Source organism: Mobula birostris, chromosome 11 (assembly GCF_030028105.1).
Source record: "Mobula birostris isolate sMobBir1 chromosome 11, sMobBir1.hap1, whole genome shotgun sequence".
Classification (NCBI taxonomy): Eukaryota; Metazoa; Chordata; class Chondrichthyes; order Myliobatiformes; family Myliobatidae; genus Mobula; species Mobula birostris.
The window spans coordinates 76,332,252-76,347,431 of NC_092380.1; the positions used below are offsets into that span (position 1 = coordinate 76,332,252).

General features: G+C 43.0%; 2 protein-coding genes across 8 annotated transcripts in view; one reads left to right on the top strand and one right to left on the bottom strand.

The window, feature by feature from the left end:
• The window catches only part of rpl27a (ribosomal protein L27a), a 462,905-nt gene that overhangs the window by 315,313 nt on the left and 132,412 nt on the right, over positions 1–15,180 (top strand). Inside the window, exon 1 of one of the 4 annotated variants that reach the window (XM_072272568.1) lies at positions 534–537. The exons of 2 other annotated variants lie outside the window; for them this stretch is intronic. In XM_072272568.1, coding sequence (XP_072128669.1) covers positions 536–537 — 2 coding nt within the window. In that variant the 5' untranslated portion in view covers positions 534–535. Of the gene's footprint in view, positions 1–533; positions 538–674; positions 679–15,180 lie in introns of those variants that run through there. One more of the 4 variants, XM_072272566.1, reaches the window with a different exon arrangement.
• Positions 1–15,180, bottom strand: part of trim66 (tripartite motif containing 66) — a 218,907-nt gene that overhangs the window by 146,945 nt on the left and 56,782 nt on the right. The window lies entirely within an intron of this gene.

A 15,180-nucleotide genomic window follows, 5' to 3' on the forward strand; every position in this document is an offset into this window, starting at 1 on the left:
GTTTACAAATTAAAACATGAGGTCGAAAATACATGCCAAAAGGGGCAACATGACAATAGACATGGGGAACTTCAATACATAGGGAGATTAGAAAAAATCAAGTTGGTGCTGGATTACAAGTGGGGGAACTTCCAGAGTGCCTATGAAATGGCTTTTTAGAGCAGCTCATGGTTGATCCCACTGGAGGACAACTTTTCAAGACTGGATATTGTGCAATGAACTGGAATTAATTAGGACCTTGAGGTAAAAGAATCCTTAGGAAGAAAGTGATCATAATATGATTGAATTCACCCTGAAATCTGAGAAGCAGAAGCTAAAGTCAGATGTATCAGTTTTACAGTGAAGGGAATTACAGAGTATTAGACAGGAGTTGGCCAGAAATGAATGGAAAAGAACACTGGCAGGGCTGATGGCAGAGCAGCAATGGCTGGAATTTCTAGAAGCAATTTGGAGGGCACAGGATATCCCACAGAGGAAGAAGTATTCCAAAGGAAAAATGACACAACCGTGGCTAACAAGAGAAACCAAAGCCAATATAAAAGCTAAAGAGGGGGCATATAATTGAGCAAAAATAAGTGGGAAGTTAGAGGATTAGGAAGCCTTTAAAAACCAACAGAAGGCAACTAACAATGTCTTTAAGAAGGTAAAGATGGAATACGAAAGTAAGCTAGCCAATATTAAAGAGGATACCAAAAGTTTCTTCAGATATATAAAGTGTAAAAGAGAGGCTAAAGTGGCTATCAGACCACTGGAAAATGATGCTGGAGGGGTAGTAAGGGGAGACAATGGATTGTCGGATGAACTGAATAAGTATTTTGCACCAATCTTTGGTGTGGAAGACACTTAGCAGAATGGTGGAAGTTTCAGGTGTCAGGAGTCATGAAGTGTGTGAACTTACCAGAACTAGAGAGAAGGTTCTTGGGAAACTGAAAGGTCTGAAGGTTGATAAGTCACCTGGACTAGATGGTGTACACCACAGAGTTTTGAAAGAGGTGGCTGAAGAGATCATGGAGGCATTAGCAATGATCTTTCAAGAATCACTAGATTCTGGATAGGTTCTGGAAGACCGGAAAATTGCAAATGTCAGTCCACTCCAAGAAGGGAGAGAGACAAAAGAAACTATAGGCCAGTTAGTCTGACTTCGGTGGTTGAAAAGATGTTGGAGTCAATCATTGAGGAAGAGATCTCAGGGTACTTGGAGGCACATGATAAAATCGGCCATAGTCAGTATGGTTTCCTCAAGGAAAATCTTGCCTGACATATCTGTTGGAATTCTTTGAAGAAATATCAAGCTGGATAGACATAGGAAAATTAGTTGATGTGTGTACTTGGATTTTCAGAAGGCCTTTGACAAGGTGCCGCACACAAGGCTGCTTAAGAAACTACAAGCCCATGGTACTACAGGGAAGATTTTAGCATGGATAAAGCAGTGGCTGATTGGCAGGAGGCAAAGATTGGGAATAAAGGGAGTCTTTTCTGGTTGGCTGCCATCCACAAGGGTCTATGTTGGGACCAATTAGTTTTATGTTATATGTCAGTGATTTGGATGATGAAATTGATGACTCTGTAGCAAAATTTGCAGCTGATATGAAGACAGGTAGAGGGGCAGGTAGTTTTGAGGAAGTAGAGATACCAGAGGGACTTGGTTTAGGAGAATGAGCAAGGAAATGGCAGATGGAATATAGTGTAGGGAAGTGTATGGTCATGCACTTTGGCAGAATAAGAGGGTTGACTATTTTCTAAATGGAGAAAAAAATACAAAAAACTGAGCCACAAAGGGACTTGGGAGTCCTTGTACAGGATTCACTAAAGGTTAATTTACATATTCAGTATGTGGTGAGGAAGGAAAATGTAATGCTAGAATTCATTTAAAGAGGACTAGAATATAAAATCAAGGATGTAATGTTGAGACTTTATAAAGCACTGGTGAATATCACTTGGGAGTCTTATGAGCAAGCTTGGGCCCCTTATAAGACCATAAGTCACAGAAATATTTGGCCATTCAGCCATCAAGTCCTCCACCATTCCATCTTGGCTGATCGCAGATCCCACTCAACCCCATACTCCTGCCTTCTCGCCATATCCTTTGATGCCTTGACCAATCAAGAAGCTATCAACTTCCGCTTTAAATATAGCCATGGACTTGGCCTCCACTGCAGTCTGCGGCAGAGTATTCCACAGATTCACCACTCTGGCTAAAAAAAATTCCTCTTTACCTCTGTTCTAAAAGGTCACCCCGCCTCCCCCAATTTTGAGGCTGTGCCCTCTGGGTCCGAATAACCCCACGACAGGAAACATCCTCTTCAAATCCACCTTATCTAGTCCTTTGTTGGCACGTGGCCAAGTGGTTAAGGTGTCGGTCTAGTGATCTGAAGGTCAATAGTTTGAGCCTCAGCTGAGGCAGCATGTTGTGCATTGAGCAAGGTACTTAACCACACATTGCTCTGCGACGACACCGATAACAAGCTGTATGGGTACTAGTGCCCTTCCCTTGGACAACATCGGTGGCGTGGAGAGGGGAGACTTGCAGCATGGGCAATTGTCGGTCTTCCATACAACCTTGCCCAGGCCTGCGCCGTGGAAACCTTCCAAGGCGCAAATCCATGGTCTCACGAGACTAACGGATGCCTATAAAAGTCCTTTCAACATGTGGTAGGCTTCAATGAGATTCCACACCTCCCCCCATCACCGCATTCTTCTAAATTCTAGTGAGTACAGGTCCAAAGCTGCCAGATGCTCCTCATATGTGTATCTCTTCATTCCCAGAATCATCCTCATAAACCTCCTCTGGACAGTCTCCAATGATAACAAATCTTTTGAGATACTCGACCAAAAACTGCTGGGAATACTCCAAGTGCGGCCTAACTAGTGTCTTAAAGGCTCAGCATCATCTCCTTGCTTTTATATTCTAATCTCCTTGAAATAAATGCCAACATTGCATTTGCTTTCTTTACCACAGACTCAATGCGTAAATCAGGAGTGAGCAACCAGCAGCCTGCGGGCCAAATCTGGCCCGTGAAGGTACTTTGACCGACCTGCAAGCAAATATTGAGATACTATGCTTATCCGGCCCACAAGTGATTTTTCCTTATTCTGAGTGTTTCACGCGACCACACTGATGGACATGAAAGGCATCTTGTTTAGGATGATTTATACCTGTGCGTGAAATATACGCCGTAGGTACGGCATAGCCACGTACCCTATATCCATGTACCAAACCCTACGCCGTAGCCTAACGCGCACCTCTCCCAAAATGTAACTACGCATCGCATCCCGAAACAACTGTGATTGGTCCGCTTGGTAGCATCGCATTTCCTCCTACGCTGCAATAGCTTTCCATTGCGTGACTGAAGGGCAGGGAAGGCACTCTGGCTGCAATGCTTTCCATAAAGCTTTACAGACCTCTGAAATTATGGAGGACCCTGTGCTTGACGCCAGTTTGTAGCTAGCTGCTACAGCCTGTTGACTTCCACCTGAAGCTAAAATTCGAATGGTGATTGCCAGTATCTGAGTATACTGTGCGTACACTGATGCGAAATAAATGGTTGGAGACGATGAACCAAATCCTCAAATCTACCTGCCGACATCTGAAAATATTTGAAATGCATTTTCTCATCCATGTCTCTCAGTGGCCGGACAAGCACAGAAAATTCACCCTCCTTCAGTTTCTTTCGCCATTGTTTGAAGTTTGAGTTTCTTCATGTTGAGCTTCAACACAAAGAAACCCAACACAGTGGCATAGAACCCCACCGCCAACTAGCGTTTTGGCGGTGAATTGCAGAACGACGCAGACACACCAACGCACAAGTATAAATGCACACAAAAGTGTAGCCCACTTGCGTAGGCTACGGCGTAAGCTAGAACGCACAAGTATAAATCAGCAAACAACAGGAATTCTGCAGATGTTGGAAATTCAAGCAACACACATAAAAGTTGCTGGTGAATAGGCAGCATCTCTAGGAAGAGGTGCAGTTGACGTTTCAGGCCGAGACCCTTTGTCAAGACTAACTGAAGGAAGAGTGAGTAAGGAATTTGAAAGTTGGAGGGGGAGGGGGAGATCCAAAATGATAAGAGAAGACAGGAGGGGGAGGGATGGAGCCAAGAGCTGGACAGGTGATTGGCAAAAGGGGATACGAGAGGATCATGGGGCAGGAGGTCAGGGAAGAAAGACAAGGGTGGGGGGGGGGAACCCAGAGGATGGACAAAGGTATATTCAGAGGGACAGAGGGAGAAAAAGGAGAGTGAGAGAAAGAATGTGTGTAGAAAAATAAGTAACAGATGGGGTATGAGTATAAATCAGCCTTTACACTGGTCCCAGGTTCCATTTTGTTCCAAACCAAACACTGGTATATACTAATGACGGGAAGGCAGCCTGCCTTATTAATATGTATTAGATATTCTCCGTGCACGTGCAAGTTTTCAGATAGGATCATTCAAATTTGTAAACAGAAACAGTATCACGGTGTTTTAATAAGAAATCCACACTAAATATCCAGGTATTTACATGTGCTACGATACTTGTTGAATAACTTGAGTTTCGGAATAAAATCAAAGACAAAAATTCCAATGGCAATGAATGCAAAACGCAGGAAGGTAGACGTTGAGTGCCGAAAAAGCAGTGAAAATGAAGGAAATACCCGTGCCAGCTACGAAGTCTCAAAACGTACTGTAGAAAAGATGAAGTCTTTTACAAATGGAAAGTTTGTCAAAGAACGTTTACTGGCAGTGGTGGATATTGTTTGTTCTGAAAAGAAATCTTTATTTGCATCTATCAGCAAGAAAGATCACACACGAAGAAATGTCAGGTGTTGAAAGTTGTTTAAGGGATGCCTGCAACGAATTGCATTTTTTTTCAATTGCGCTTGATGAGAGTACAGACTTGAGGGAGACTGCTCAACTTGCAGTGCTTGTGCGAGGAGTGACCTCAACTTTTCAAATTTTTGAAGAGTTTATTCAATTAATTCCTATGAAGAACATGGTTACCGGAGTAGACATTTTTGAAGCTTTGCTGAAAATGATGTCAGAAATGAAACAATGTGTCAAAGCTAATTGGCATCACAACTGATAGGGCACCAGCAATGGTGGGACAGAAAAACTAAACTGAGTTCTTTGATTACTAATTGGCATCCTTGGTTACGCACAAATGATTTTCTAGCACGTGTTATTCATTAATTTGAGGCAAAACATAACTAGATGTACTTAAATGGATAATTCTCATATTTCAAGTTTTTTTTATGGCATTTATCTGGCCCACCGTCCGCTCATTAATACGCGATCTGGCCCACAGAGGCAAAAAGGTTGCTGACCCCTGCCGTGAATTAACCTTCCGGGAGTCTTGCACAATGACTCCCAAGTTCATCTGCACCTCTGATGTTTGAATTTTATTCATATTTATATAATAGTCCACACTATTGTTGCTTTTACCAAAATGCATCACCATACATTTCCCAATACTGCATCCCATCTGACACTTTTTTTTGCCCATTCTTTCAATTTGTCCAAGTCCTGCTGCAATCGCATTGCTTCCTCAGCACTACCTACCCCTCCACCCATCTTCGTACCATCCGCAAAACTTTGTTTTGCATGACACCTATACAGATCAATTCATTATAACAGTGCATTTAGATAGCACAAGATAAAACAATAATGGAATACAGAACAAAGTGTTCCAGTTACAGAGAAAATACATTGCAGGTAGACAATAAGGTCCAAGACAATAACAAGGTAGATTGAGGTAAAGTGTTTATCTTATTGCACTTGGGAAACCAGTCAATAGTCCTGCAACAGCAGGAGAGAAGCTCTCCTTCAGTCTTTGTGGTACATGCTTTCTGGCTTTTTTAAAAAAAATCATCTGCCTGATAGAAGGTGGGGTAGAGAAGAGAATGTCTGGGGTGATAGGGGCTTCGATTACATTGGCTGGTTTACCAAGACAGTAGGAAGTGTAGATGGAGCCCATGAAGAGAAGACTGGTTTCTGTGATATGCTGAGCTTAGAAGATTTTAAGACATCCTGTGCAAACACCTGCTTTAAAGCTACTCCTTTCAGAATTTTAGAAAATAGGTCATTAGGTCCCGAGTGTTTAAAAAATATTTCAGTTCAATTAATTTGAATAAATAGTTCCTTCAGCTCCTTTGTTATGATAGGCCTATGAGTCTTCACCATTCCCAGAGGTTTGTGTCTTCTTTCATTAAGTAAATATTTCTCAGCCATTTCTTTAATACCCAGTACAATAATTCTTGAAGAAAACAACTGAGTCTTGATGAAGGGTCTCAGCCTGAAATATCAACTATACTCTTTTCCAGAGCTGCTGCCTGGCATGCTGAGTTCCACCAGCAGTTTGTGTTACAATAATTCTCGCCTTAGCAACAGGGATCTGTTCTGGGACCCCTTCCCTTCGTGATTTTTATAAATGACCTGGATGAGGAAGTAGAGGGATGGGTTAGTAAATTTGCAGATGACACAAAGGTTAGGGGTGTTGTGGATAGTGTGTAGGGCTGTCAGGTTACAACGAGACATCGATAGGATGCAAAACTGGGCTGAGAAGTGGCAGATGGAGTTCAACCCAGATAAGTGTGAGGTGGTTTATGTTGGCGGGTTAAGTATGATGGCAGAATATAGTATTAGTGGTAAGACTCTTAGCAGTGTGGAGGATCAGAGGGATCTTAGGGTCTGAGTCCATAGAACACACAAAGCTGCTGCACAGGTTGACTCTGTGGTTAAGAAGGCATATGGTGCATTGGCCTTCATCAACTGTGGGATTGAGCTTAAGAGTCAAGAGGTAATGTTGCAGCTATATAGGACCCTGGTCAGACCCACTTGGAGTACTGTGCTCAGTTCTGGTCACCTCACTACAGGAAGGATGTGGAAACTACAGAAAGGGTGCAAGGGAGATTCACAAGGATGATGCCTGGACTAGGGAGCATGCCTTATGAGAACATGCTGAGTGAACTCAGCCCTTTCCCCAAGGAGCGACGGAGGATGAGAGGTGACCTGATAGAGGTGAAGATGATGATGAGAGGCATTGATCGTGTGGGTAGTCAGAGGCTTTTTCCCAGGGCTGAAATGGCTAACACAAGAGGGCACAGTTTTAAGGTGCTTGGAAGTAGGTACAGAGGTGGTGTCAGGAGCTGTTTTTGTTAAAAAAACAGATTGTGGTGAGTGCATGGAATGAGCTGCCGGCGATGGTAGGGTCTTATAGGATGATAATAGGGTCTTTTAAAAGACTCTTGGATAGGTACATTAAAATAGGGGGCTATGGGTAACTCTAAGTAATTTCTAAAGTACATGTTTGGCACAGTATCGTGGGCCAAAGGGCCTGTATTGTGCTGTAAGTTTTCTTTCTAAATTTTCAAGGGACTAACTTTCACTAACGTGCTCTTTTAACAGATTGTGTCCAACTCAGAGTTTTCTGGTGTTCCTTGCTAGATTACCCACAATCTGCCCCACCCCAGTACCTTTCCTGATCAGTGCTTTTTGTTCTCTTTTACTGAATTGAGGAATAGATTAGATCATCTGAGTAATGTTGATCAGGGAATAAACCTTTGCGAGTTACATGGAGAATTCGTCCTGCTCTTCTGCTTGTAGAACAGTGACAGATGGGGTTGGTTAAATAGAGGGAGATTGTTCCAGTTATACAGAACCTTAGTAGCGAAGTCAAATACCAGTGTCTTTCCTAGGTTAAAAAAAAATGGAGGAACACAAGGAATTTTCCCTCCCATACAGAGATTGGTCATAATCCTCAACTCGCTGCCTGTAAGTGTGATGGAAACAGAATTAATTAGTGGCTTCCAAAGGGGAATTCAGATTGGAAATTGAGAGAGAATAATTTGCTTGATTGTATGGAAATTGCAGTTGAAATAGAATTGATCAAGTGTCAGGAGCCAGTACAGACCTGGTAGATGAAATATCCTCCTCCTGGACTATGACAACTTGGTAGTTACAAACTACTCAATATGAACACAAAACATGAACACAATAAAACCCAAATCCATAGTATTCATTGTGAAAGCCAAATTACATTCTAAACACTTTCATCTTTACCCTGTTGGAAGAATCCTTGGTGCATCTACAGGATCAGAATATTAACATCAGACCACTGGTCTCCAATCCACAAATAAACTTAGATGTTAAAAAGCTTCACTGCTTGGGATAGGTGAATTGAAGGCCTCAAAGTTAAATTTCCAAAGCTGTGTTTTGTTGGCAGATAAAGAAATAGGCTACTCTGCATTCAGCAAGACAAAGCACTGCACCTCTACCAAAGTGAAAGAGTCATTGCCCCCAATGGCTCCTGGGATAAACCTGGCTATGATGTCTGGTGCACAGCAGAATCAAATCAAAGCAGACTCCAATGATAAATCACCACAGAACACAAATTGAACTTGTAGACAAGCCAGGAAGCAGAATGTACCCCATTGTGCTGGTGAATGGCCGCAACTGTAGGAAATCCTCCCCTCTCATGAGAGCTTTATATTCCTAACTGGCATTGCTCTCCAAGGTGTTGAATTACCAAAAGGTTGAAACAAAATGTAGGGCACAGAAACAAACCATCTGGTCCAATTGCAATATGCCAGCATTTATATTTTTCAGCCTCCTCCCACTTTACCACATCCAAATACATCAGCAGTAACCTGCATTCTATTCTCCTTCACCCCTTCTCCAGCTTTCTCTGAAATGTATCCTTATTTGTTCCTTCATCAAGTTCCACATTCTAATCAATTTTTAGGTGAAGCTTCTTCCAAATTCCTGAGTGGATTTCTTTGCAACCACCAATATTTTCAGTCGAAGCAAGCAGCTGAGAAGAAGAGTGGAAGAAATCGGGTAGAAAAAGTTTTTTTTTTTTTTTTAAACACTGCTCGGGGAGAAGGGTAGGCACTGCGCAGGCGCGTGACATAGCGCGCCAAGGTTTAAAACTTGGCGGAACTCAGCATGGATTCCTTAAAGGAAAATCCTGCCTGACAAACCTATTACAATTTTTTGAGGAAATTACTAGTAGGCTAGACAAGGGTGATGCAGTGGATGTTGTATAATTTGGATTTTCAGAAGGCCTTTGACAAGGTGCCACACATGAGGCTGCTTAATGAGATAAGAGCCCATAGAATTACAGGAAAGCTACATATGTGGATAGAGCGTTGGCTGATTGGCAGGAAACAGAGAGTGGGAATAAAGGGATCCTATTCTGGTTGGCTGCCAGTTACCAGTGGTGTTCCACAGGGATCAGTGTTGGGGCCGCTTCTTTTTACGTTGTACATCAACGATTTGGATTATGGAATAGATGGCTTTGTGGCTAAGTTTGCTGACGATACGAAGATAGGTGGAGAGGCCGGTAGTGCTGAGGAAACAGAGAGTCTAAAGAGAGACTTGGATAGATTGGAAGAATGGGCAGAGAAGTGGCAAATGAAGTACAATGTTGGAAAGTGTATAGTTATGCACTTTGGCAGAAAAAATAAACAGGCAGACTATTATTTAAATGGGGAAAGAATTCAAAGTTCTGAGATGCAACGGGACTTGGGAGTCCTCGTACAGGATTCCCTTAAAGTTAACCTCCAGGTTGAGTCGGTGGTGAAGGAGGCGAATGCAATGTTGGCATTCATTTCTAGAGGAATAGAGTATAGGAGCAGGGATGTGATGTTGAGGCTCTATAAGGCGCTGGTGAGACCTCACTTGGAGTACTGTGGGCAGTTTTGGTCTCCTTATTTAAGAAAGGATGTGCTGACGTTGGAGAGGGTACAGAGAAGCTTCACTAGAATGATCCCGGGAATGAGAGGGTTAACATATAAGAAACGTTTGTCCGCTCTTGGACTGTATTCCTTGGAGTTTAGAAGAATGAGGGGAGACCTCATAGAAACATTTCGAATGTTAAAAGGCATGGACAGAGTGGATGTGGCAAAGTTGTTTCCCATGATGGGGGAGTCTAGTACGAGAGGGCATGACTTCAGGATTGAAGGGCGCCCTTTCAGAACAGAAATGCGAAAAAGTTTTTTTAGTCAGACGGTGATGAATCTATGGAATTTGTTGCCACGGGCAGCAGTGGAGGCCAAGTCATTGGGTGTATTTAAAGCAGAGATTGATAGGTATCTGAGTAGCCAGGGCATCAAAGGTTATGGTGAGAAGGCGGGGCAGTGGGACCAAATAGGATAAAATAGATCAGCTCATGATAAAATGGTGGAGCAGACTCGATGGGCCGAATGGCCTACTTCTGCTCCTTTGTCTTATGGTCTAAAAAGAGAAATTTTCAACGGTTCTTGTCTCAGTCGAAGCAAGCAGCTGAGAAGAAGTGGAAGAAATCGGGTAGAAAAAGTCATTTTTTTTTTTAAAACACTGCTCGGGAAGAAGGGTCTGCACTGCGCAGGCGCGTGATGTAGCGCGCCAAGGTTTAAAAGCAGACCTCCATATACAGCGGCCATCATCGGAGTGGACTGAGTCAAGAGTGGGACGGCTTTGGCTCAAACAGGCTTCGGCGAGAACAGGCAGAGTCCAGGGTAGGTTCCGGTAAGTTTTTTGTTCAGATTGTTTAGTGCAGTGAGAATGCCAGGCAGGATGTTGGAATACTCCTCTTGCAGGATGTGGGAAGTCAGGGAGCCCTCTGGTGTCCCTGACAACGACACCTGCAAGAAGTGCATCCAGCTGCTCCTGACAAACCGCGTTAGGGAACTGGAGCAGGAGCTGGAACAAGTATATCGCATTGGATTCTGTTGGGGGGGATGACTTACCTGGGAGAAGCTGCAGTAGCCGGATCTCTGGCACTGGGTCTGGCTCTGCAGTGCAGAAGGGAGGGGGGGGAAAGAGGAGAGTGGTAGTGATAGGGGATTCGATAGTTAGAGGTGCAGATAGGAGGTTCTGTGGTCGTGACAGAGAATCCAGGATGGTTTGTTGCCTCCCGGGTGCCAGGGTCAAGGATGTCTTTGATCGCTTGCATGACATTCTGAAGTGGGAGGGTGACCAGCCAGATGTCATGGTGCACATCGGTACCAATGACATAGCAATGAAGAGTGAGGAGGTCCTGGAGAGTGAGTATAGAGAGCTTGGTAGGAAGTTGAAAAGCAGGACCTCAAGGGTGGTAATCTCAGGATTGCTACCTGTGGTAGGTGCCAGTGAGGGTAGGAATAGGATGCTCTGGAGGATGAACAAGTGGCTGACGAACTGGTGTAGGGGGCAGGGTTTCAGATTTCAGGATCATTGGGACCTCTTCTGGGGCAGGTGGGACCTGTACAAGAGAGACGGGTTACACTTGAACTACAGGGGGACCAATATCCTTTCAGGGAGGTTTGTTAGTGCTATTGGGGAGGCTTTAAACTAGATTTGCAGGGGGATGGGAACCAGAGTGCCAGAGCTGACAGTGTGGCTGGGGTGAAAATAAATGATGTTAAAAGTTCAAGCAAATCCGCTGATAGAAAGGTTGTGAGTGGTGGTAAAAATCTTCTGAGGTGTATATATTTCAATGCTAGGAGTACTGCGGGGAAGGCGGATGAGTTGAGGGTGTGGATTGACACGTGGAAATATGACGTTATAGCAATTAGTGAAACTTGGCTACAGGAGGGGCAGGACTGGCAGCTTAATATTCCAGGGTTCCGATGTTTCAGATGTGATCGAGGCAGAGGAATGAAAGGTGGGGGAGTAGCATTGCTTGTTAGGGAAAATATTACAGCAGTGTTCAGGCAGGACAGATTAGAGGGCTTGTCTACTGAGTCCTTATGGGTGGAGCTGAGAAACAGGAAAGGTATGGCCACATTAGTGGGATTGTATTACAGACCACCCAATAGTCAACGAGACTTGGAAGAGCAAATCTGCAGAGAGATAGCAGGCGACTGCAGGAATCATAAAGTTGTGGTGGTAGGGGATTTTAATTTTCCATACATTGATTGGGACTCCCATACTGTTAGGGGTCTAGATGGTTTAGAGTTTGTAAAATGTGTTCAGGAAAGTTTTCTAAATCAATATATATAGGGACCAACTAGAGGGGATGCAATATTGGATCTCCTGTTAGGAAACGAGTTAGGACAAGTGACAGAAGTCTGTGCAGGGGAGCACTTTGGTTCCAGTGATCATAACACCCTTAGTTTCAATTTGATCATGGACAAGGATAGATCTGGTCCTAGGGTTGAGGTTCTGAACCGGAAGAAGGCCAGTTGAAGAAATGAGAAAGGATCTAAAAAGCGTGGATTAGGACAGGTTGTTCTCTGGCAAAGATGTGATTGGTAGGTGGGAAGCCTTCAAAGGGGAAATTTTGAGAGTGCAGAGTTTGTATGTTCCTGTCAGGATTAAAGGCAAATTGAATAGGAATAAGGAACCTTGGTTCTTAAGGGATATTGTAACTCTGATAAAGAAGAAGAGGGAGTTGTATGAAATGTATAGGAAACAGGGAGTAAATCAGGTGCTTGAGGAGTATAAGAAGTGCAAGAAAATACTTAAGAAAGTAATCAGGAGGGCTAAAAGAAGACATGAGGTTGCCTTGGCAGTCAAAGTGAAGGATAATCCAAAGAGCTTTTACAGGTATATTAAGAGCAAAAGGATTGTAAGGGATAAAATTGGTCCTCTTGAAGGTCAGAGTGGTCAGCTATGTGCGGAACCAAGGGAAATGGGGGAGATCTTAAATAGGTTTTTTTGCGTCTGTATTTACTAAGGAAACTGGCATGAAGTCTATGGAATTGAGGGAATCAAGTAGTGAGATCATGGAAACTGTACAGATTGAAAAGGAGGAGGTGCTTGCTGTCTTGAGGAAAATTAAAGTGGATAAATCCCCGGGACCTGACAGAGTGTTCCCTCGGACCTTGAAGGAGACTAGTATTGAAATTGCGGGGGCCCTGGCAGAAATATTTGAAATGTCACTGTCTACGAGTGAGGTGCCGGAGGATTGGAGAGTGGCTCATGTTGTTCCGTTGTTTAAAAAAAGGATCGAAAAGTAATCCGGGAAATTATAGGCCGGTGAGTTTAACGTCAGTAGTAGGTAAGTTATTGGAGGGAGTACTAAGAGACAGAATCTACAAGCATTTGGATAGACAGGGACTTATTAGGGAGAGTCAACATGGCTTTGTGCGTGGTAGGTCATGTTTGACCAATCTACTGGAGTTTTTCGAGGAGGTTACCAGGAAAGTGGATGAAGGAAAGGCAGTGGATATTGTCTACATGGATTTCAGTAAGGCCTTTGACAAGGTCCCGCATGGGAGGTTAGTTAGGAAAATTCAGTCACTAGGTATACATGGAGAGGTGGTAAATTGGATTAGACATTGGCTCAATGGAAGAAGCCAAAGAGTGGTGGTAGAGAATTGCTTCTCCGAGTGGAGACCTGTGGCTAGTGGTGTGCCACAGGGATTAGTGCTGGGTCCATTGTTATTTGTCATTTATATCAATGATCTGGATGATAATGCGATAAATTGGATCAGCAAATTTGCTCATGATACAAAGATTGGAGGTGTAGTAGACAGTGAGGAAGGTTTTCAGAGCCTGCAGAGGGACTTGGACCAGCTGGAAAAATGGGCTGAAAAATGGCAGATGGAGTTTAATACAGACAAGTGTGAGGTATTGCACGTTGGAAGGATAAACCAAGGTAGGACATACAGGGTTAATGGTAAGGCACTGAGGAGTGCAGTAGAACAGAGGGATCTGGGAAGACAGATACAAAATTCCCTAAAAGTGGCATCACAAGTAGATAGGGTCGTAAAGAGAGCTTTTGGTACATTGGCCTTTATTAATCAGAGCTGGAATGTTATAATGAGGTTGTATAAGGCATTGGTGAGGCTGAATCTGGAGTATTGTGTTCAGTTTTGGTCACCAAATTACAGGAAGGATATAAATAAGGTTGAAAGAGTATAGAGAAGGTTTACAAGGATGTTGCTGGGACTTGAGAAACTCAGTTACAGAGAAAGGTTGAATAGGTTAGGACTTTATTCCCTGGAGCGTAGAAGAATGAGGGGAGATTTGATAGAGGTATATAAAATTATGATGGGTATAGATAGAGTGAATGCAAGCAGGCTTTTTCCACTGAGGCAAAGGGAGAGAAAAAAAAAGAGGACATTGGGACATTGGTTAAGGGTAAGGGGGGAAAAGTTTAAAGGGAACATTGGGGGGGGGGCTTCTTCACACAGAGTGGTGGGAGTATGGAATGAGCTGCCAGATGAGGTGGTAAATGCGGGTTCTTTTTTTAACATTTAAGAGTAAATTGGACAGATACATGGATGGGAGGTGTATGGAGGGATATGGTCCATGTGCAGGTCAGTGGGACTAGGCAGAAAATGGTTCAGCACAGCCAAGAAGGGCCAAAAGGCCTGTTTCTGTGCTGTAGTTTCTATGGTTCTGTGGTTCTAATATTTGCAATGATGGCCTCCAATATTTTCACAATCTGGCAACCAAAACTTTTCACAACAATCTTGGTGTAGTTAACAATGGTTCATAATATAATCAGCCTTTTAATATTGCCCCACAAACAGAAAGATGTTTTTCTTTGATTTGGATCCCTTAAAAGGTGACTTAAATATGTGGCAGACCATTTAGTGACTGGCATATTTATACTTTTGGAACCCCTTGTTCCCCTTATCCTTCAGCTCGTACATTTTTCCTATTTTAGCTCCACAAATGTACTACTTCAACTTTACAATGTTGAACTTGATTTGCCAGCTGTTTAGTCACCCATAATCACCTCAGAATGAACCACCACTCCTCTCTCATTTTGGTATCATCCACAAATTAAGAAACATTTTGATTCTAGAGTTAAATACATTCATGCAAGTTGTGAACAATAGTGGTCCTGGTGCTGATCGATATTCTTCAGCCATGCAGAGTTTCACCTGACTTTCAGCCTGGAGGTCATCTATCAAGCCATAATGCCACTTATCCCAACTTCAAAAATCTCCAAGATGGGCTTGTTTACCTAAATTCTAGATAAACTACATTTACTGCATTACAGACTATGTTATCTCTTCAAAACATTCAGAAGGTTGGTGAAACAAACAAGTTGTCCATTTGAAATCAATGCTGATTACTTTCATCATTATCAAATAGTATACATTTTGTCTTTTGATATTCCATTATTTTACCTCCTACTAATTACAAGTTACTTAGTCTACAACTTGAGTTAAGTTTTATCACTCTTTTTACAGAGGTGTACTTTAGCTGTCCAATAGTTCTCAGACAGGCAGCATCCATTATTAAAGACCTCCAGCACCCAGGGCATGCCCTTTTCTCACT